Source organism: Salmo trutta, chromosome 6, assembly GCF_901001165.1.
Source record: "Salmo trutta chromosome 6, fSalTru1.1, whole genome shotgun sequence".
Taxonomy (NCBI): domain Eukaryota; kingdom Metazoa; phylum Chordata; class Actinopteri; order Salmoniformes; family Salmonidae; genus Salmo; species Salmo trutta.
Window position 1 is genome coordinate 3,362,290 of NC_042962.1, and position 24,000 is coordinate 3,386,289.

The 24,000-nt window shown below is 44.6% G+C and overlaps 1 protein-coding gene across 1 annotated transcript in view; it reads right to left on the reverse strand.

Annotated features, from left to right (window-relative positions):
• LOC115195321 (cysteine-rich secretory protein LCCL domain-containing 1-like) overlaps window positions 1-22,523 on the reverse strand; it is a 45,914-nt gene extending 23,391 nt beyond the window's left edge. Inside the window, exons 1-2 of the mRNA XM_029755097.1 lie at window positions 22,253-22,523; window positions 18,463-19,264 (exon numbers count right to left, since the gene is read on the reverse strand). Coding sequence (XP_029610957.1) covers window positions 18,463-18,738 — 276 coding nt within the window. The 5' untranslated portion in view covers window positions 18,739-19,264; window positions 22,253-22,523. The remainder of the gene's footprint in view (window positions 1-18,462; window positions 19,265-22,252) is intronic.
• Between the last annotated feature and the right edge of the window lie 1,477 nt (window positions 22,524-24,000).

A 24,000-nucleotide genomic window follows, 5' to 3' on the forward strand; every position in this document is an offset into this window, starting at 1 on the left:
GGAAGGAGAGTTTACAGTCTAACCAGACACCTAGGTATTTGTAATTATCCACATATTCAAAGTCAGAACCGTCCAGAGTAGTGATGCTGAACGGGCGAGCAGGTGCGGGCAGTAATCGATTGAATAGCATGCATTTAGTTTTACTTACGTTTAAGAGCAGTTGGAGGCCACGGAAGGAGAGTTGTATGGCATTGAAGCTCGTCTGGAGGTTAGTTAACACAGTGTCCAAAGAGGGGCCAGAAGTATACAGAATGGTGTCGTCTGCGTAGAGGTGGATCAGAAAATCACCAGCAGCAAGAGCGCCATCATTGATGTATACAGAGAAGAGAGTCGGCCCGAGAATTGAACCCTGTCGCACCCCCATAGAGACTGCCAGAGGTCCGGACAACAGGCCATCCGATTTGACACACTGAACTCTATCAGAGAAGTATACTGCTCAAAAAATAAAGGGAATACTAAAATAACACATCCTAGATCTGAATGAATGAAATGATTTGGAAAAGCACACACCTGTCTATGTAAGGTCCCGCAGTTGACAGTGCATGTCAGAGCAAAAATCAAGCCATGAGGTCAAAGGAATTATCCGCAGAGCTCCGAGACAGGATTGTGTTGAGGCAAAGATCTGGGGAAAGGTACCAAAACATTTCTGCAGCATTGAAGGCCGCAAAGAATACAGTGGCCTCCATCAATCATAAATGGAAGAACTTTGGAACCACCAAGACTCTTCCTAGAGCTGGCTGCCCAGCCAAACTGAGCAATCAGGGGAGAAAGGCCTTGGTCGGGGAGGTGACCAAGAACACAATGGTTACTCTGACAGAGCTCCAGAGTTCCTCTATGGAAATGGGAGAACCTTCCAGAAGGACATCTCTGCAGCACTCCACCACTCAGGTCTTTATGGTAGAGTGGCCAGACGGAAGCCACTCCTCAGTTAAAGGCACATGACAGCCAGCTTGGAGTTTGCCAAAAGGCACCTATAAGGACTCAGACCATGAGAAACTCCTCTGGTCTGATGAAACCAAGATTAAATTATTTGGCTTGAGTGCCATGCGTCATGCCTGGAGGAAACCTGGCACCATCCCTACGGTGAAGCATGGTGGTGGCAGCATCATGCTGTGGGGAAGTTTTTCAGCGACAGGGACTGGGAGACTAGTCAGGATCGAGAGAAAGATGAACAGAGCAAAGTACAGAGAGGTCCTTGATGAAAACCTGCTCCAGAGTTCAAAGGACCTCAGACAGGGGCGAAGGTTCACCTTCCAACATGACAACAACACTAAGCACACAGCCAAGACAATGTAGGAGTGGCTTTGTGACAAGTCTCTGAATGTCCTTGAGTTGCCCAGCCAGAGCCCGGTCTTGAACCTGATCTAATCTCTGGAGAAGCCTGAAAATATCTCTGCAGCAATGCTCCCCATCCAACCTGACAGAGCTTGAGAGGATCTATAGAGAAGAATGGGAGAATGATACCCAAGAAGCATGATACCCAAGAAGACTTGAGGCTGTAATCGCTGTCAGAGGTGATTCAACAAAGTGCTGAGTAAAGGGTCTGAATACGTACGTATATGTGATATTTCTGTTTTTTATTTCTAATAAATTTGCTGAAAAAAAAAACATTTTTGCTTTGTCATTATGGGGTATTGTGTGTAGATTGGTGAGGGGGGGAAAAAACAATTTAATCCATTTTAGAATAAGGCTGTAATGTAAAAATAATTGTTTTATGTAAAGGGGTCTGAATGCACTAAATGTATGTATGTATGTACATATTGAGAGAGAGGAGACTAAACCCAGGTTTGTTTTCCCTATTGATTGAGGTTTTTAATAAATTGCAATGGTGCAGCAGGCTGTTATCCCTTTAAGCAATGCCTTCCATATGTCTAGTGAGGGTCTAGAGAGGGGAGGAGAGAGGGGCCTAGATAGGGGTCTATAGAGGGGTCTATAGAGGGGTCTAGAGAGGGGTCTAGAGAGGGGTCTAGAGAGGGGTCTAGAGAGGGGCCTAGATAGGGGTCTATAGAGGGGTCTAGAGAGGGGTCTAGAGAGGGGTCTAGAGAGGGGCCTAGAGAGGGGTCTAGAGAGGGGACTATAGAGGGGACTAGAGAGGGGACTAGAGAGGGGACTAGAGAGGGGACTATAGAGGGGTTTAGAGAGGGGACTAGAGAGGGGAGTAGATAGGGGTCTAGAGAGGGGACTAGAGAGGGGACTAGAGAGGGGACTAGAGAGGGGACTAGAGAGGGGAGTAGATAGGGGTCTAGAGAGGGGACTAGAGAGGGGACTAGAGAGGGGAGTAGAGAGGGGACTAGAGAGGGGACTAGAGAGGGGTCTAGAGAGGGGACTAGAGAGGGGTCTAGAGAGGGGTCTAGAGAGGGGAGTAGAGAGGGGACTAGAGAGGGGTTTAGAGAGGGGACTAGAGAGGGGTCTAGAGAGGGGACTAGAGAGGGGTCTAGAGAGGGGTCTAGAGAGGGGAGTAGAGAGGGGACTAGAGAGGGGTTTAGAGAGGGGAGTAGAGAGGGGACTAGAGAGGGGTTTAGAGAGGGGAGTAGAGAGGGGACTAGAGAGGGGCCTAGAGAGGGGCCTAGAGAGGGGTCTAGAGAGGGGAGTAGAGAGGGGACTAGAGAGGGGTTTAGAGAGGGGTCTAGAGAGGGGACTAGAGAGGGGCCTAGATAGGGGCCTAGAGAGGGGACTAGAGAGGGGACTATAGAGGGGACTAGAGAGGGGTCTAGAGAGGGGCCTAGAGAGGGGTCTAGAGAGGGGTTTAGAGAGGGGTCTAGAGAGGGGTCTAGAGAGGGGCCTAGAGAGGGGTCTAGAGAGGGGTTTAGAGAGGGGTCTAGATAGGGGCCTAGAGAGGGGTTTAGAGAGGGGAGGAGAGAGGGGCCTAGATAGGGGCCTAGAGAGGGGTCTAGAGGGAGGTCTAGAGAGGGGACTAGAGAGAGGTTTAGAGAGGGGACTAGAGAGGGGACTAGAGAGGGGACTATAGAGGGGACTAGAGAGGGGTCTAGAGAGGGGACTAGAGAGGGGACTAGAGAGGGGTCTAGAGAGGGGACTAGAGAGGGGTCTAGAGAGGGGACTATAGAGGGGTTTAGAGAGGGGACTAGAGAGGGGACTAGAGAGGGGTTTAGAGAGAGGTTTAGAGAGGGGACTAGAGAGGGGACTATAGAGGGGACTAGAGAGGGGTCTAGAGAGGGGACTAGAGAGGGGACTAGAGAGGGGTCTAGAGAGGGGACTAGAGAGGGGACTATAGAGGGGTTTAGAGAGGGGACTAGAGAGGGGACTAGAGAGGGGTTTAGAGAGGGGACTAGAGAGGGGTTTAGAGAGGGGACTATAGAGGGGTCTAGAGAGGGGACTATAGAGGGGTTTAGAGAGGGGACTAGAGAGGGGACTAGAGAGGGGAGTAGAGAGGGGTTTAGAGAGGGGACTAGAGAGGGGACTAGAGAGGGGACTAGAGAGGGGACTAGAGAGGGGACTAGAGAGGGGTTTAGAGAGGGGACTAGAGAGGGGACTAGAGAGGGGTTTAGAGAGGGGACTATAGAGGGGTCTAGAGAGGGGACTATAGAGGGGACTATAGAGGAGACTAGAGAGGGGACTAGAGAGGGGACTAGAGAGGGGACTAGAGAGGGGTCTAGAGAGGGGAGTAGAGAGGGGAATAGAGAGGGGACTAGAGAGAGGTTTAGAGAGGGGTCTAGAGAGAGGTCTATAAAGGGGACTAGAGAGGGGTTTAGCAATTGGTCTCAGCCCAACTCTCTTTCAGTAGGCTCTTTTCTGCTCTGTTCTGCTCTTTCCTGCGTTTTGAAATGCAAGTCTAGTCTCTGGTCAGAAGCAAAAAATATCAGGTTCCATTTCTGGGGTTTTGTGGGTGGAATTTAGAAAACAGGTCTTCATCTATCTGCTACATTGACCTACTTTCTGGCTACTTCGACAATTTATTTTTTAAACACATGAAGTTGTAATTATTTTAGAGTATATATGTTGCTTCAAATGCACACCGTTACTTTCACCTTGAGTGTGGGACACACAATCCTGGAGGTTGTCGAAATTTGAGTGTGTGTGTGTATGTGCATGCGTGCGTGTGTGTATGTATGTGCGTGTGTTTGTGTGTGTAAAGCTGGCTGAAGGTTTCAGAGCTTAAACATTTCACACATTCAGCTCTGGAAGTCCTACAGCACAGCCATCACCAACCCTCACCCCTGCTGTAAATCTACACCAATACCAGCCATCACCAACCCTCACCCCTGCTGTAAATCTACACCAATACCAGCCATCACTAACCCTCACCCCTGCTGTAAATCTACACCAATACCAGCCATCACTAACCCTCACCCCTGCTGTAAATCTACACCAATACCAGCCATCACTAACCCTCACCCCTGCTGTAAATCTACACCAATACCAGCCATCACTAACCCTCACCCCTGCTGTAAATCTACACCAATACCAGCCATCACTAACCCTCACCCCTGCTGTAAATCTACACCAATACCAGCCATCACTAACCCTCACCCCTGCTGTAAATCTACACCAATACCAGCCATCACTAACCCTCACCCCTGCTGTAAATCTACACCAATACCAGCCATCACTAACCCTCACCCCTGCTGTAAATCTACACCAATACCAGCCATCACTAACCCTCACCCCTGCTGTAAATCTACACCAATACCAGCCATCACCAACCCTCACCCCAGCTGTAAATCTACACCAATACCAGCCATCACTAACCCTCACCCCTGCTGTAAATCTACACCAATACCAGCCATCACCAACCCTCACCCCTGCTGTAAATCTACACCAATAGCAGCCATCACCAACCCTCACCCCTGCTGTAAATCTACACCAATAGCAGCCATCACTAACCCTCACCCCTGCTGTAAATCTACACCAATAGCAGCCATCACCAACCCTCACCCCTGCTGTAAATCTACACCAATAGCAGCCATCACCAACCCTCACCCCTGCTGTAAATCTACACCAATAGCAGCCATCACTAACCCTCACCCCTGCTGTAAATCTACACCAATAGCAGCCATCACCAACCCTCACCCCAGCTGTAAATCTACACCAATAGCAGCCATCACCAACCCTCACCCCTGCTGTAAATCTACACCAATAGCAGCCATCACCAACCCTCACCCCTGCTGTAAATCTACACCAATAGCAGGCTCTGAAATATACCCCCACGTCCTTCCCTCCAATCACGTCTCCCCAGAACCAACCTCTGTTCTCCACATCGGTCTTGAATGTAACACCTGCCCGGCAACAGTAACTAACAGGATGTCTGGTGAGGCTGGATTAACTCCGTTACATAGCAGAACGTTGAAGGCTCGAAATACATCCCAAATGGTACCCATTTCCCTTCATAATGGACTACTTTTGACCAGGGCCTATAGGTTCTCATATTTCTCTGGTCAAAAAAATGGTTTTCTATGTAGGATATAGGGTGACAGGCTGTTAGGTAAGGCTGGAGTGGGAAGGAAGGGGAGGGTCTTAAGTAAAGGGTTTGCATCCCAAATGGTACTCTGTTCCCTATATAGTGCGCTTACGTTTGACCAGTGTCCATAGGGAATAGGTTGCCCTTTGGGATGCACCCTTGGCTTGTTTGGTAATACAGCGAAGGCGAATCCATGTTGGGTAGCTGAGGACACGATAGTTACAGGGAGGAGGAGATTTGGACTATTATATTGGAGAAATATAGACTGGTCTTCTTCACAGAGTGGGATCTTGATTTTGTATTGCTGCTGTGTAGCCTGCAGAACTTTACGTTTGTTTTTGTATTTTGTTGTTTTGACGGTGTTCATTTTAAATTAAAGTAGGATGTTCGCGTATCACGCTGCACCTTGGTCCAATCTTTACGACGAATGTAACAGTAACACATCACACAGTAACACAGCAACACAGTAACACAGTAACACAGCAACACAGTAACACAGCAACACAGTAACACAGTAACACATTACACAGTAACACATCACACAGTAACACAGCAACACAGTAACACATTACACAGCAACACAGTAACACAGTAACACATCACACAGTAACACAGTGACACAGTAACACAGTAACACAGCAACACAGTAACACAGTAACACAGTAACACAGTAACACAGTAACACAGTAACACAGCAACACAGTAACACATCACACAGTAACACAGTAACACAGTAACACAGTCACATATCACACAGTAACACAGCAACACAGCAACACAGTGACACAGTGACACAGCAACACAGTAACACATCACACAGTAACACAGTAACACAGCAACACAGTAACACATCACACAGTAACACAGCAACACAGCAACACAGTAACACAGCAACACAGTAACACAGCAACACAGCAACACAGTAACACAGCAACACAGCAATACAGTAACACAGCAACACAGTAACAAAATAACAAGCAGTAACACAGTAACACATCACACAGCAACACAGTAACACAGTAACACAGCAACACAGCAACACAGTGACACAGTGACACAGCAACACAGTAACACATCACACAGTAACACAGTAACACAGCAACACAGTAACACATCACACAGTAACACAGCAACACAGCACACAGTAACACAGTAACACAGCAACACAGTAACACAGCAACACAGCAACACAGTAACACAGCAACACAGCAATACAGTAACACAGCAACACAGTAACAAAATAACAAGCAGTAACACAGTAACACATCACACAGCAACACAGTAACACAGTAACACAGCAACACAGCAACACAGCTACACAGCAACACAGTAACACAGTAACAGTTACAAAGTACACAGTAACACTCCTGTATTGGTCACCTCCCTGACCAAGGCCCTTCTCCCCCGATTGCTCAATTTGGCCGGGCGGCCAGCTCTAGGAAGAGTCTTATTGGTTCCAAACTGCTTCCATTTAAGAATGATGGAGGCCACGGTGTTCTTGGGGACCTTCAATGCTGCAGACTGTTTTTGTTACCCTTCCCCAGATCTGTGCCTCAACACAATCCTGTCTCGGAGCTCTACGGACAATTCCTTCAACCTCATGGCTTGGTTTTTGCTCTGAAATTCACTGTCAACTGTGGGACCTTATATAGACAGGAGGTTTGGGGTTCTGAACCCTGGGCCCAACAGGCCGCTAACCATACACCTGAAGCAGGAGGTTTGGGGTTCTGAACCCTGGGCCCAACAGGCCGCTAACCATACACCTGCAGCAGGAGGTTTGGGGTTCTGAACCCTGGGTCAACAGGCCGCTAACCATACACCTGCAGCAGGAGGTTTGGGGTTCTGAACCCTGGGCCCAACAGGCCGCTAACCATACACCTGCAGCAGGAGGTTTGGGGTTCTGAACCCTGGGCCCAACAGGTTGCTAACCATACACCTGCAGCAGGAGGTTTGGGGTTCTGAACCCTGGGTCAACAGGCCGCTAACCATACACCTGCAGCAGGAGGTTTGGGGTTCTGAACCCTGGGCCCAACAGGCCGCTAACCATACACCTGCAGCAAGAGGTTTGGGGTTCTGAACCCTGGGTCAACAGGCCGCTAACCATACACCTGCAGCAGGAGGTTTGGGGTTCTGAACCCTGGGCCCAACAGGCCGCTAACAATACACCTGCAGCAGGAGGTTTGGGGTTCTGAACCCTGGGCCCAACAGGCCGCTAACCATACACCTGCAGCAGGAGGTTTGGGGTTCTGAACCCTGGGCCCAACAGGCCGCTAACCATACACCTACTGAGACTCATAAAATACAAACTCTTTTCCTGCTCTAGGCTTTCAGCACAGCACTTTTCATTTTCACTTAACACTTCATCTATTTTTTATTTATTTGTCGGGGGGTCATCTGGTGTGTGTGTGTGAGGGGGAGGCAGTATATCAGGGAGGCATTGTGTCCTCTGTGAAGGGGACCAGTCTATCAGGGAGGCATTGTGTCCTCTGTGAAGGGGACCAGTCTACCAGGGAGACATTGTGTCCTCTGTGAAGGGGACCAGTCTATCAAGGAGGCATTGTGTCCTCTGTGAAGGGGACCAGTCTATCAGGAAGGCATTGTGTTCTCTGTGAAGGGGCCCAGTCTATCAAGGAGGCATTGTGTCCTCTGTGAAGGGGACCAGTCTATCAAGGAGGCATTGTGTCTTCTGTGAAGGGGACCAGTCTATCAGGAAGGCATTGTGTTCTCTGTGAAGGGGCCCAGTCTATCAAGGAGGCATTGTGTCCTCTGTGAAGGGGACCAGTCTACCAGGGAGACATTGTGTTCTCTGTGAAGGGGACCAGTCTATCAAGGAGGCATTGTGTCCTCTGTGAAGGGGACCAGTCTACCAGGGAGACATTGTGTCCTCTGTGAAGGGGACCAGTCTATCAGGGAGGCATTGTGTCCTCTGTGAAGGAGACCAGTCTATCAGGGAGGCATTGTGTCCTCTGTGAAGGGGCGCAGTCTATCAGGGAGACATTGTGTTCTCTGTGAAGGGGACCAGTCTATCAGGGAGACATTGTGTTCTCTGTGAAGGGTGTTGGATGGGGAGCTCCTCAACTACTGAATGGGTCTTTATTTCTCAGTGTGTGTGTGTGTGTGTGTGTGTGTGTGTGTGTGTGTGCGTGCGTGCGTGCGTGCGTGCGTGCGTGTGTGTGCACAGGTGCAGAAGGGTAAACTTCCTTTGTGAGTTCAGTTTCCTGTCCAGAGTAAATTGTCTGGAGGGAGCAGGAGAGAAAAGAAGAGGGAGAGAAACAAGCCCTGCAATACCAAGAGCTGAGCAAAGAAAAGAGTCCCCTCATCCAGCTGGTCCTGGGGCTGAGTTCACTAACCTGTTCTGCTAACACACTGAAGCCTCAGGACCCTCATCCAACTGGTCCTGGGGCTGAGTTCACTAACCTGTTCTGCTAACACACTGAAGCCTCAGGACCCTCATCCAACTGGTCCTGGGACTGAGTTCACAAACCTGTTCTACTAACACACTGAAGCCTCAGGACCCTCATCCAGCTGGTCCTGGGGCTGAGTTCACAAACCTGTTCCACTAACACACTGAAGCCTCAGGACCCTCATCCAGCTGGTCCTGGGGCTGAGTTCACAAACCTGTTCTACTAACACACTGAAGCCTCAGGACCCTCATCCAGCTGGTCCTGGGGCTGAGTTCACTAACCTGTTCTACTAACACACTGAAGCCTCAGGACCCTCATCCAGCTGGTCCTGGGGCTGAGTTCACTAACCTGTTCTACTAACACACTGAAGCCTCAGGACCCTCATCCAGCTGGTCCTGGGGCTGAGTTCACTAACCTGTTCTACTAACACACTGAAGCCTCAGGTCCCTCATCCAGCTGGTCCTGGGACTGAGTTCACAAACCTCTTCTACTAACATACTGATGCCTCAGGACCAGAACATCCAATCAGTCAGATAAAAACAAATTACAACACAGTCAAAACAAAACTACATTACTTATTGGGAAAAACAAGCACAAAGCAAAACGCAGTGCTATCTGGCCCTAAATCGACAGTACACCGTGGCAAACTATTTGACCATGGTTACGGATCAAAACCTTGACAAAGTACAGTGCTCAGTGAGCACAGACTTGCCATTGAGACAGGTAGACACAGGAAAACCTGGCACCCTGTAGAGGAAAGGCTGTGTAACCACTGCACCACAACATAACCCGAGTTGGAGCTGCATTTCCTGACAAAATGTAAAAAATATAAAACAGTTAGAGTTGTTAAAGAGAGATGTGAGGTGTTATAGAGAGGTGTGAGGTGTTATAGAGAGATGTGAGGTGTTATAGAGAGGTGTGAGGTGTTATAGAGAGATGTGAGGTGTTATAGAGAGATGTGAGGTGTTATAGAGAGATGTGAGGTGTTATAGAGAGATGTGAGGTGTTATAGAGAGATGTGAGGTGTTATAGAGAGGTGTGAGGTGTTATAGAGAGGTGTGAGGTGTTATAGAGAGATGTGAGGTGTTATAGAGACAGACAGACAGACAGACAGACAGACAGACAGACAGACAGACAGACAGACAGACAGACAGACAGACAGACAGACAGACAGACAGACAGACAGACAGACAGACAGACAGACAGACAGGCAGGCAGGCAGGCAGGCAGGCAGACAGACAGACAGACATGTACACTGTATACAGTGCATTTGGAAAGTATTCAGACGCCTTGACATTTTCCACATTTTGTTACAGCCTTATTCTAAATTTGATGAAATGTTTTTTTTTTTCTCATCAATGTACAACCAATACCTCATAATAATAAATTAAATATCACATTTACGTAAGTATTCAGACCCTTTACTCAGTACTTACTCAGTATTCACATCACCTAATACCTTTTTTGCACTATTGGTTAGAGCCTGTAAGTAAGCATTTCACTGTACGGTCTACACCTGTTGTATTCAGCGCACGTGACAAATAAACTTTGATTTGATTTGATATGTTGAAGCACCTTTGGCAGCAATTGCAGCCTCAAGTCTTCTTGGGTAGGACGTTACAAGCTTGGTACACCTGTATTTGGGGAGTTTCTCCCATTCTTCTCTGCAGATCCTCTCAAGCTCTGTCAGGTTGGATAGGGAGCGTCGCTGCACAGTTATTTTCAGGTCTCTCCAGGGATGTTCGATCAGGTTCAAGACCGGGCTCTGGTTGGGGCTCTCAAGGATATTCAGAGACTTGTCCCGAAGTCACTCCTGCATTGTCTTGGGTGTGTGCTCAGGGTCGTTGTCCTGTTGGAAGGTGAACCTTTGCCCCAGTCTGAGGTCCTGAGCACTCTGGAGAAGGTTTTCATCAAGGATCTCTCTGTACTTTCCTCCGTTCATCATTGTCTCGATCCTGACTTGTCTCCCAGTCCCTGCCGCTGAAAAACATCCCCACAGCATGATGCTGCCACCACCATGCTTCACCGTAGGGATAGTGCCAGGTTTCCTCCAGACGTGACACTCGGCATTTTAGGTGCCTTTTGGTAAACTCCAAGCGGGGTGTCATGTGCCTTTTACTGAGTAGTGGCTTCCGTCTGGCCACTCTACCATAAAGGCCTGATTAGTGGAGTGCTGCAAAGATGGTTGTCCTTCCTTCTCTCATCTCAACAGAGGAACTCTGGAGCTCTGTCAGAGTGACCATCGGGTTCATGGTCACCTCTCTGACCAAGGCCCTTCTCCCCCGATTGCTCAGTTTGGCCAGGCGGCCAGCTCTAGGAAGAGTCTTGGTGGTTCCAAACTTCTTCCATTTAAGAATGATAGAGGCGACTGTGTTCTTGGGGACCTTTAATGCTACAGACATTTTTTGGTACCCTTCCCCAGATCTGTGCCTCGACACAATCCTGTCTCGGATCTCTACGGACAATTCCTTCGACCTCATGGCTTGGTTATTGCTCTGACTCGCACTTTCAACTGTTGGACCTTATTAACAAACAGGTGTGTGTCTATCCAAATAATGTCCAATCAATTACATTTACCACAGGTGGACTCCAATCAAGTTGTAGAAACATCCCACGGATGATTAATAGAAATAGGATGCAGCTGACCTCAATTTCGAGTCTCATAGCAAATTTGCTAAAATGTCTAAAAACCTGTTTTCTCTTTGTCATTATGGGATATTGTGATGTCATTATGGGGTATTGTGATGTCATTATGGGGTATTGTGATGTCATTATGGGGTATTGTGATGTCATTATGGGGTATTGTGATGCCATTATGGGGTATTGTGATGTCATTATGGGGTATTGTGATGCCGTTATGGGGTATTGTGATGTCATTATGGGGTATTGTGAGTAGATTGATGAGGATTTTTAATTTATTTAATCAACTTTAGAATGCAGCTGTAACATAACAAAATGTGGAAGAAGTGAAGGGTCTGAATACCTTCCGAATGTGTTGGTTGGTCCAGCCAGACAGTAGTGCTGCCCCAGTTGCCAGTCAGTTCTGTTGTTATTAGACAGCTCTGAAATGTACAACCATATCTGCTCCAATCAGAGGGCTTAGAGCTGGCCACTGGCCAATCAGACAGCTAGACAAAATGATCCCTCATATTCATATTTTCTTCTTCATAGTCAATCATCTACATAAACAGAGTAATTATCTAGTCCAGGGGTATCTATAGTATGTATACCATTATAACACAGGGCCCTAGATATACAGTAATGATAGTTTTATAACACAGGGCCCTAGATATACAGTAAGGATAGTATTATAACACAGGGCCCTAGATATACAGTAAGGATAGTTTTATAACACAGGGCCCTAGATATACAGTAAGGATAGTTTTATAACACAGGGCCCTAGATATACAGTAATGATAGTTTTATAACACAGGGCCCTAGATATACAGTAAGGATACTTTTATAACACAGGGTCCTAGATATACAGTAAGGATAGTTTTATAACACAGGGCCCTAGATATACAGTAAGGATAGTTTTATAACACAGGGTCCTAGATATACAGTAATGATAGTTTTATAACACAGGGCCCTAGATATACAGTAAGGATAGTTTTATAACACAGGGTCCTAGATATACAGTAAGGATAGTTTTATAACACAGGGCCCTAGATATACAGTAAGGATAGTTTTATAACACAGGGCCCTAGATATACAGTAATGATAGTTTTATAACACAGGGCCCTAGATATACAGTAATGATAGTTTTATAACACAGGGCCCTAGATATACAGTAAGGATAGTTTTATAACACAGGGCCCTAGATATACAGTAAGGATAGTTTTATAACACAGGGTCCTAGATATACAGTAAGGATAGTATTAAAACAAAGGGCCCTAGGTATACGGTAAGTATACTATCAGCTAACATTTCATTTAGTGCACGGTGTGGCTAGAAAAGCTTCTTGGAATCATGGATTGGAGCAATTCCAAAGTCACCTTCTAGAACGGTGGTTCAGAATCAGAACTCAAAATTGGAATGTAGTGGATAAATTCCAAAGATCTTTATAAACATTTAGTAACTGCTGACTAGGATACTGTGGTAACATGTTTTAAAATGCAACACGTTCTAGCTGGGGGGGGGGGGGGGGGGGGGGCAACAACATCAATCCGGCTTCATCTTTAAGAGCTAAATACCAGTAGCACCCCTTATCCAACTGGCTTTGGTCCAAACCTAGCCTGACATTCCCTCTCCTCCCTGCTCCCAAGATGACATCTGTTTGCCATACAGAGTTTCTAACACTGACACTTGTCTGTTTATATGTGTGGGTCAACAGTGGAGTGAGAGGGAATTCCTCTGTCACATTGGGCTAGTCTAAACCAGGACCGCAATAGGAACAGAGCAGGATGCGCCACTGAAGAGTGAGAGAGCAGAACCAGGGAATTCTAAAGAAGCATAGCAATTGTGGGATAACGCCAGCCCGGGAACTGGGCCAGGGTGTTAGGGAGAGGGACAGAGAAAAAGAGGGGAGGGAGAGAAGGAGACAGGAGAGGGAGAGAAAGGGAGGAAGAGGGAAGGAGAAAAATGGGATGAAAAGGAGAGAATGAGAGAGAGAGAAAGGGAGAGAGAGAGAGAGAGAGAGAGAGAGGAGGGAGTGAGGGGAGAGAGAGAGAGAGAGGAGGGAGCGAGGAGAGAGAGAGAGAGAGCGAGGAGAGAGAGAGAGAGAGAGAGAGAGAGAGAGAGAAGGGAGCGAGGGGAGAAGAGAGAGAGAGAGAGAGAGAGGGAGAGGGAGAGGGAGAGGGAGAGAGAGGAGGGAGCGAGGGGAGAGAGGGGAGAGAGAGAGAGGAGGGAGCGAGGGGACAGAGGGGAGAGAGGGGAGAGAGAGAGAGAGGAGGGAGCGAGGGGAGAGAGAGAGAGAGAGAGAGAGAGAGAGAGAGAGAGAGAGAAAGAGAGAAGGGAGAGAGAGAGAGAGGGAGAGAGAGAGATAGGGAGAGGGAGAGAGAGAGAGAGAGAGAAGGGAAAGAGAGAGAGAGAGAAGGGAGAGAGAGAGAGAGATATGTGACATGTTGCCACAAGAAAAGGGCAACCAGTGCAGAATAAACACCATTGTAAATACAACCCATATTTATGCTTATTTATTTTCCCTTTTGTACTATTTGCACATCGTTACAACACTGTATACTGTATATACATCATTTGAAATGTCTTTATTCTTTTGGAACTTCTGTGTGTATAATTTTTTATTTCACTTTTGTTTGTTATCTAATTTCACTTGCTGTGGCAATATAAACATACGTTTCCCATGCCAGTAAAACCCCTTAAATTTAATTTCAATTTAATAGAGAGAGAGAGAGAGAGCTAGAAACCTTGTCCAGAAACTAATCAGTTAAGCTTGTGTTGGAAATGACAGCAGTACGTTTCACTGATCTCAGCTAATATTATCCTTCTATCAAAGGACATCTTCTGGATAGGAAATATATTGACTTATTGAAAAATATTGATGATTCTCGTTCATATTTCTCTATCTCTCTCTCTCTCTCTCTCTCTCTCTCTCTTCACCTCTCTCTCTCCATGTCTCCTCTCTCTTCATCTCTCTACCTCCATGTCTACTCTCTCTTCACCTCTCTTTCCCCATGTCTCCTCTCTTGTCACCTCTCTCCCTCCCTCCCTCTCTCCTCGCTCTCTCTTCACCTCCGTCTCTCCATGTCTCCTCTCCCCTCTGGTTAAACAAGTAAAGCTGCCTGGTTTACTGCAGCCTCATCATTTCTCTGGAGCAGGCCTCAACAGGGGGGGGGGGGCTGCCAGGCAGAACCGCAGACACACACACACACACACACACACACACACATTAACGGGCCCACATGACCACACGTATGCCATTGTGCACGCACACACTGACACACGTACAGGCATACCATCGCCTCTCAGTTATACGATCACATGCCCAAGTCATTATTCCATCTAATTACAGAGACATACAGTATGTTAGTTAGGGACTCAGTGGTCTACAATGTATTCCTCTGGGTATGGAGCCGACAGCCAACTGGTGAACAGGACAGATACTGCACAGGCATATTTCACACTGTAGCCCACAGGGACAATAGGATAACACTAACCTACAGTATACAGTATACCACTAACCTACAGTATACCACTAACCTACAGTATACAGTATACCACTAACCTACAGTATACCACTAACCTACAGTATACCACTAACCTACAGTATACAGTATACCACTAACCTACAGTATACCACTAACCTACAGTATACAGTATACCACTAACCTACAGTATACCACTAACCTACAGTATACCACTAACCTACAGTATACAGTATACCACTAACCTACAGTATACCACTAACCTACAGTATACCACTAACCTACAGTATACAGTATACCACTAACCTACAGTATACCACTAACCTACAGTATACAGTATACCACTAACCTACAGTATACCACTAACCTACAGTATACTACTAACCTACAGTATACAGTATACCACTAACCTACAGTATACAGAATACCACTAACCTACAGTATACCACTAACCTACAGTATACCACTAACCTACAGTATACAGTATACCACTAACCTACAGCATACCACTAACCTACAGTATACAGTATACCACTAACCTACAGTATTCAGTATACCACTAACCTACAGTATACAGTATACCACTAACCTACAGTATACAGTATACCACTAACCTACAGTATACAGTATACCACTAACCTACAGTATACCACTAACCTACAGTATACTACTAACTTACAGTATACAGTATACCACTAACCTACAGTTTTCAGTATACCACTAACCTACAGTATACAGTATACCACTAACCTACAGTATTCAGTATACCACTAACCTACAGTATTCAGTATACCACTAACCTACAGTATACAGTATACCACTAACCTACAGTATACAGTATACCACTAACCTACAGTATACAGTATACCACTAACCTACAGTGTACAGTATACCACTAACCTACAGTATACAGTATACCACTAACCTACAGTATACCACTAACCTACAGCATACAGTATACCACTAACCTACAGTATACCACTAACCTACAGTATACCACTAACCTACAGTATACAGTATACCACTAACCTACAGTATACCACTAACCTACAGTATACAGTATACCACTAACCTACAGTATACAGTATACCACTAACCTACAGTATACCACTAACCTACAGTATACAGTATACCACTAACCTACAGTATACAGTATACCTCTAACCTACAGTATACAGAATACCACTAACCTACAGTATACCACTAACCTACAGTATATAGTATACCACTAACCTACAGTGTACAGTATACCACTAACCTACAGTATACCACTAACCTACAGTATACAGTATACCACTAACCTACAGTATACCACTAACCTACAGTATACCTCTAACCTACAGTATACAGTATACCACTAACCTACAGTATACCTCTAACCTACAGTATACAGTATACCACTAACCTACAGTATACAGAATACCACTAACCTACAGTATACCACTAACCTACAGTATATAGTATACCACTAACCTACAGTGTACAGTATACCACTAACCTACAGTATACCACTAACCTACAGTATACCTCTAACCTACAGTATACAGTATACCACTAACCTACAGTATACCACTAATCTACAGTATACCACTAACCTACAGTATACAGTATACCACTAACCTACAGTATACCACTAACCTACAGTATACTACTAACCTACAGTATACAGTATACCACTAACCTACAGTATACAGAATACCACTAACCTACAGTATACAGAATACCACTAACCTACAGTATACCACTAACCTACAGTATACCACTAACCTACAGTATACAGTATACCACTAACCTACAGTATACAGTATACCACTAACCTACAGTATACCACTAACCTACAGTATACAGTATACCACTAACCTACAGTATTCAGTATACCACTAACCTACAGTATACAGTATACCACTAACCTACAGTATACAGTATACCACTAACCTACAGTATACAGTATACCACTAACCTACAGTATACCACTAACCTACAGTATACTACTAACTTACAGTTTTCAGTATACCACTAACCTACAGTATACAGTATACCACTAACCTACAGTATTCAGTATACCACTAACCTACAGTATTCAGTATACCACTAACCTACAGTATACAGTATACCACTAACCTACAGTATACAGTATACCACTAACCTACAGTATACAGTATACCACTAACCTACAGTGTACAGTATACCACTAACCTACAGTATACAGTATACCACTAACCTACAGTATACCACTAACCTACAGCATACAGTATACCACTAACCTACAGTATACCACTAACCTACAGTATACCACTAACCTACAGTATACAGTATACCACTAACCTACAGTATACCACTAACCTACAGTATACCACTAACCTACAGTATACAGTATACCACTAACCTACAGTATACAGTATACCACTAACCTACAGTATACCACTAACCTACAGTATACAGTATACCACTAACCTACAGTATTCAGTATACCACTAACCTACAGTATACAGTATACCACTAACCTACAGTATACCACTACCCTACAGTATTCAGTATACCACTAACCTACAGTATTCAGTATACCACTAACCTACAGTATACAGTATACCACTAACCTACAGCATACAGTAGACCACTAACCTACAGTATACAGAATACCACTAACCTACAGTATACCACTAACCTACAGTATACAGTATACCACTAACCTACAGTATACAGAATACCACTAACCTACAGTATACCACTAACCTACAGTATACCACTAACCTACAGTATACAGTATACCACTAACCTACAGTATACCACTAACCTACAGTATACAGAATATCACTAACCTACAGTATACCACTAACCTACAGTATACAGTATACCACTAACCTACAGTATACCACTAACCTGCAGTATACCACTAACCTACAGTATACAGTATACCACTAACCTACAGTATACAGTATACCACTAACCTACAGTATACAGTATACCACTAACCTACAGTATACCACTAACCTACAGTATACAGTATACCACTAACCTACAGTATACAGTATACCACTAACCTACAGTATACCACTAACCTACAGTATACCACTAACCTACACTATACAGTATACCACTAACCTACAGTATACAGTATACCACTAACCTACAGTATACAGTATACCACTAACCTACAGTATACAGTATACCACTAACCTACAGTATACAGTATACCACTAACCTACAGTATACAGTATACCACTAACCTACAGTATACCACTAACCTACAGTATACAGTATACCTCTAACCTACAGTATACCACTAACCTACAGTATACCTCTAACCTACAGTATACCACTAACCTACAGTATACAGTATACCACTAACCTACAGTTTACCACTAACTACAGTATACAGTTTACCACTATCTCTTTGTGTGTGTGTGTGTGTTTGTGTGTGTGTGTGTGTGTGTGTGTGTGTGTGTGTGTGTGTGTGTGTGTGTGTGTGTGTGTGTGTGTGTGTGTGTGTGTGTGTGTGTGTGCGTGCGTGCGTGTGTGTGTGCGTGTGTGTGTGTCCTACCATGTATTCCATGTTAGAAGCAGGTGGATGGACCTGTCCTCTCAGCCTGTTGTGCAGATCCAGTATGGCGGTCATGTCTGTATCTGTGATGGCCCTCTTCCCTCTCTGCTTGGCCTGCCACCGGTCCCCCTCTTCAACAAAGTACTTCTCCAGAATACCATCCCAGCTGGGGCCCGTACCGTTACCGTGGTTACCGTTCCCGATCGTCACCATGGAGACGGAGGCGTGGATCGCCAGTAGCACAGACGCTCCCCTTAGCCAGTCCCTGGATATCATGACCGGCGGAGGGAGGGATGAACGGATTAATGGACGGATGGACAGATTGATGACCTTTTCAACTGTGGAGCCTTGGGGAAGAAAGATGAATGATGGAGTCCCTGTTTGTTTTTATGTCTATCCTTCTTCTCCTCCTCTCCTATGTGTCCTGGAGTAGAGGGATAGATTCCTGGAGTAGAGGGATAGATTCCTGGAGTAGAAGGATGGATTCCTGGAGTAGAGGAAGAGATTCCTGGAGTAGAGGGATGGATTCCTGGTGTAGAGGAAGAGATTCCTTGAGCAGAGGAAGAGATTCCTGGAGTAGAGGGATAGATTCCTGGTGTAGAGGAAGAGATTCCTGGAGTCGAGGGATAGATTCCTGGTGTAGAGGAAGAGATTCCTGGAGTAGAGGGATAGATTCCTGGTGTAGAGGAAGAGATTCCTGGAGTAGAAGGATAGGTTCCTGTTGTAGAGAGAGAGATTCCTGGAGTAGAGGGATAGATTCCTGGAGTAGAAGGATAGATTCCTGTTGTAGAAGGATAGATTCCTGTTGTAGAGAGAGAGGAAGAGATGAGGAAGAAGGAAATTAAGTTATTGGCCGGGCTTAACAACCTGTGTCGAGTTTTGATAAACAACTATATTGATTTTGGTAGGTACAGTGCATTGGATAGCGGTGGTGTTGGCTCGTGGCCAGCGTTATAGTTTGGGAAACTGTTGGGGTTCACTGGGGAGATGTAGCGATTCACCGATACTCATCGGTCCCCGATTCAAATTTTGAAGATGTTTTAAGATATGTTTAAGATGTGTAAAGATCTCTTAAGATGTGTTAAGATGTGTTTAAGATGTGTTTAAGATGTGTTAAGATGTGTTAAGATCTGTTTAAGATGTGTTAAGATCTGTTTAAGATGTGTTAAGATCTGTTTAAGATGTGTTAAGATCTGTTTAAGATGTGTTAAGATCTGTTAAGATGTGTTAAGATGTGTTTAAGATGTGTTAAGATGTGTTAAGATGTGTTAAGATGTGTTAAGATGTGTTTAAGATGTGTTAAGATGTGTTAAGATGTGTTAAGATGTGTTTAAGATGTGTTAAGATGTGTTAAGATGTGTTAAGATGTGTTTAAGATGTGTTTAAGATGTGTTTAAGATGTGTTTAAGATGTGTTTAAGATGTGTTAAGATGTCTGTGGGAGCCCAAACCAATCTAAATGAAGCAGGCATTGGCCAGAATCCTTCATGAAAGCTAGTGATATATTTTAGTGACAGGGGGCAGTATTCGGAAATTCGGATGAATGATGTGCCCAAATTAAACTACCTACTACTCGGGCTCAGAACGTAGGATATGCATATTATTAGTAGATTTGGATAGAAAACACTCTGAAGTTTCAAAAACTGTTTGAATGATGTCTGTGAGTATAACAGAACTCATATGGCAGGCAAAAACCTGAGAAAAAATCCAACCAGGAAGTGATTTGTAGTTTTTCAAGACTGGGCCTATTCAGTATACAGTGACTTAGGGTTCATTTTGCACTTCCTAAGGCTTCCACTAGATGTCAACAGTCTTTAAAAAGGTGTTTGAGGCTTCTATGGTGAACAGAGAGCGAACAAAGGAAGTTGGAAGTTGTTGACTCAGGAAAGGACATGAGTTAATTGGCTTGCATTCACGTGAGAGGTAGCTGTGTTCCATTACATTTTTCAAGACATTGGAATCGTCCGGTTGGAATATTATTGAAGTTTTATGTTAAAAAGGCCCTAAAGATTGATGCTATACATCGTTTGACATGTTTCTACGAACATAAATATAACTCTTTTTGACTTTTCGTCGTGAAATTTTATGCGCGCTTCCTACATTTGGAGTAGCTTACTGAACGCGCAAACAAAAAGGACATAAATTATGGACTTTATCGAACAAAATAACATTTATTGTAGACCTGGGATTCCTAGGAGTGCATTCTGATGAAGATCATCAAAGGTAAGTGAATATTTATAATGCTATTTATGATTTTACATGACTCCAAAATGGCGGGTATCTGTATTGCCTGCTGTTGTTGTCTGAGCGCCATACTCAGATTATTGCAAAGTGTGCTTTCCCCGTGAAGCTTTTTTGAAATCTGTCACAGCGGTTGCATTAAGGAGATGTTTGTCTATAATTCTTTGAATAACAGTTTAACATTTTATCAACGTTTATGATGAGTATTTCTGTAAATTGATGTGCTCATTCACTGGAAGTTTTCGGAGGAAAAGCATTTCTGAACATTACGGGCCAATGTAAAATGGGGTTTTTGGATATAAATATGAACTTTATCAAGCAAAACATACATGTATTGTGTAACATGAAGTCCTATGAGTGCCATCTGATGAAGATCATCAAAGGTTAGTGCTTAATTTTAGCTGTATTTCTGGTTTTTGTGACTCTGTCCTTGCTTGGAAAATGGCTGTGTGGCTTTTATTTTTTAGGCACTGTCCTAACATAATCTAATGTTTTGCTTTTGCCGTAAAGCCTTTTTGAAATCGGACAATGTGGTTGGGTTAAGGAGAAGTGTATCTTTAAAATGGTGTAAAATAGAAGTATGTTTGAGAAATTTGAATTATGACATTTTTGCTGTTTTGAATTTGCCGCCCTGCTATTTCACTGGCTGTGTCCCGCAGGTGGGACGGTAGCGTCCCACATAGCCCAGAGAGGATATCATAATCGGTGACATCATACTCGGTGACGTCATACTCGGTGACATCATAATCGGTGACGTCATACTCGGTGACGTCATACTCGGTGACATCCTACTCGGTGACATCATAATCAGTGACATCCTACTCGGTGACATCATAATCAGTGACATCATACTCGGTGACATCATAATCAGTGACATCATACTCGGTGGCTGTTTACAGTTCCAAGGAAACAAACCCACTGCTCGTGTTTTCAACTTCCAAGCACATTTTCATGCAAAGTCGACAGATTTCCCCTTTACGACAGACAGACAGACAGACAGACAGACAGACAGACAGACAGACAGACAGACAGACAGACAGACAGACAGACAGACAGACAGACAGACAGACAGACAGATAGATAGATAGATAGATAGATAGATAGATAGATAGATAGATAGATAGATAGATAGATAGATAGATAGATAGATAGATAGATAGATAGATAGAGAAGGATTACCCGACTTCAACTCATCAGCTCCCTGCTTCAATGAGGCTTCGTGTTAGTTTAGGGATCTCTTTTTGGGGGGGGGGAACTCAGTGGCCTCCAGGGAAAGTGAGCTCGCGAATAACCTTGTGGTATTTGATTTTGGTCACTGGATTTAAATCAACAATCCTCTTTGTTGCAACCCGTGCGCAAAATGAATGGAATAGTTTGAACATAGGACACAGTAGTGCGAATATGCATTGGCAAATTAACACGCACATAAAGCATAACGTTTTTCTTGATAATGTTACAGGTACATTTAAATTCAGTCAAACGAAAACTTTTATTCCGTTACATATTTTCACTCTCAATAAAAGGTTAAAAATAGTAAACTGTATAATGACCTTTGATCAATTTCAATGACGCTGAAATAGTTCTGCTCAAGTGACAGTCGGATGCAGTTTCTCGTCAGCTGAAGTTGAACGACCCAGGAATTTCCTCCCGCAGTTCTGCTTCACAGATGTGGTTGACTGCCCCGGTTGTTGCAAAAGTCCCGTGTGAATCGAAGAAATAGCTGCACACTTCACAAGTCGTTTTGAGCTGGATAATTTGACTTTCACTCTGCAGGAAGGAATCTTGCGCTCCGAGCCTCAAATACCATCAGTACATTTATCCGAGCCTCAAACCACACCTCTCAAAAGTTATGACACTGCCCACTCGTTTTAACTGGGAGCACAGCCAGCGGGAGCAACCATGTGGGTGTGTGTGTGTGTGTGTGTGTGTGTGTGTGTGTGTGCGCGGCTGCATGACGAGTGTGTGAGTAAAGTAACACAGCGTGAGGAAATGGGAAATAGGCGGTTAGGTTACTGTGAAGGCCAGAGAAAGACTTATTGTTGATTAAATTGAGGCGGCTTCACAGAAACACGTTTACATCCCAAATGACACCCTAGTCCCTTATTAAGTGCACTGAGTTTGAACAGAGACCCTGGTCAAAAGGTCGTGATCTGTTAAAGGGATTATGATGTAATTTAGAACCAAACCCATTTGCAACATGGGAGCCATAGAGACTGGCATGTTGTCCCTTCAACAGTATAACATAATGGTCTACACACACACACAAACACACACCGAAGCAACACACACACACAGGCATGCGCACACAGGTGAACACGCACACGCATGCACTGACAACACACACACACACAAACACAACAAGCCTTTATATTGACTTCAGCCTCAGGTGCTGCTGCTCACGGTCTCCCCCCTATTAATAACCTACCTGGCTACAGTACAGTACAGCAACCAAATCACCCATACTGAACAATAGCTATGTAGTTTTCTTGTTGGAGTTGGAAGCACAGTAATTACTTACAGCAGGAGAGTTCTACAGGAGAGTTCTACAGGAGAGTTCTACAGGAGAGTTCTACAGGAGAGTTCTACAGGAGAGTTTTACAGGAGAGTTCTACAGGAGAGTTCTACAGGAGAGTTCTACAGGAGAGTTTTACAGGAGAGTTCTACAGGAGAGTTCTACAGGAGAGTTCTACAGGAGAGTTTTACAGCAGAGTTTTACAGCAGAGTTCTACAGGATAGTTCTACAGGAGACTTTTATAGGAGAGTTTTATAGGAGAGTTTTATAGGAGAGTTTTACAGGAGAGTTTTACAGGAGAGTTTTACAGGAGAGTTCTACAGGAGAGTTTTACAGGAGAGTTTTACAGGAGAGTTTTACAGGAGAGTTTTACAGGAGAGTTTTACAGGATAGTTTTACAGTAGAGTTCTACAGGAGAGTTCTACAGGAGAGTTCTACAGAAGAGTTCTACGGGAGAGTTCTACGGGAGAGTTTTACAGGAGAGTTCTACAGGAGAGTTCTACAGGAGAGTTCTACAGGAGAGTTTTACAGGAGAGTTCTACAGGAGAGTTCTACAGGAGAGTTTTACAGGAGAGTTTTACAGGAGAGTTCTACAGGAGAGTTCTACAGGAGAGTTTTACAGCAGAGTTCTACAGGAGAGTTCTACAGGATAGTTCTACAGGAGACTTTTATAGGAGAGTTTTATAGGAGAGTTTTACAGGAGAGTTTTACAGGAGAGTTTTACAGGAGAGTTTTACAGGAGAGTTTTACAGGAGAGTTCTACAGGAGAGTTTTACAGGAGAGTTT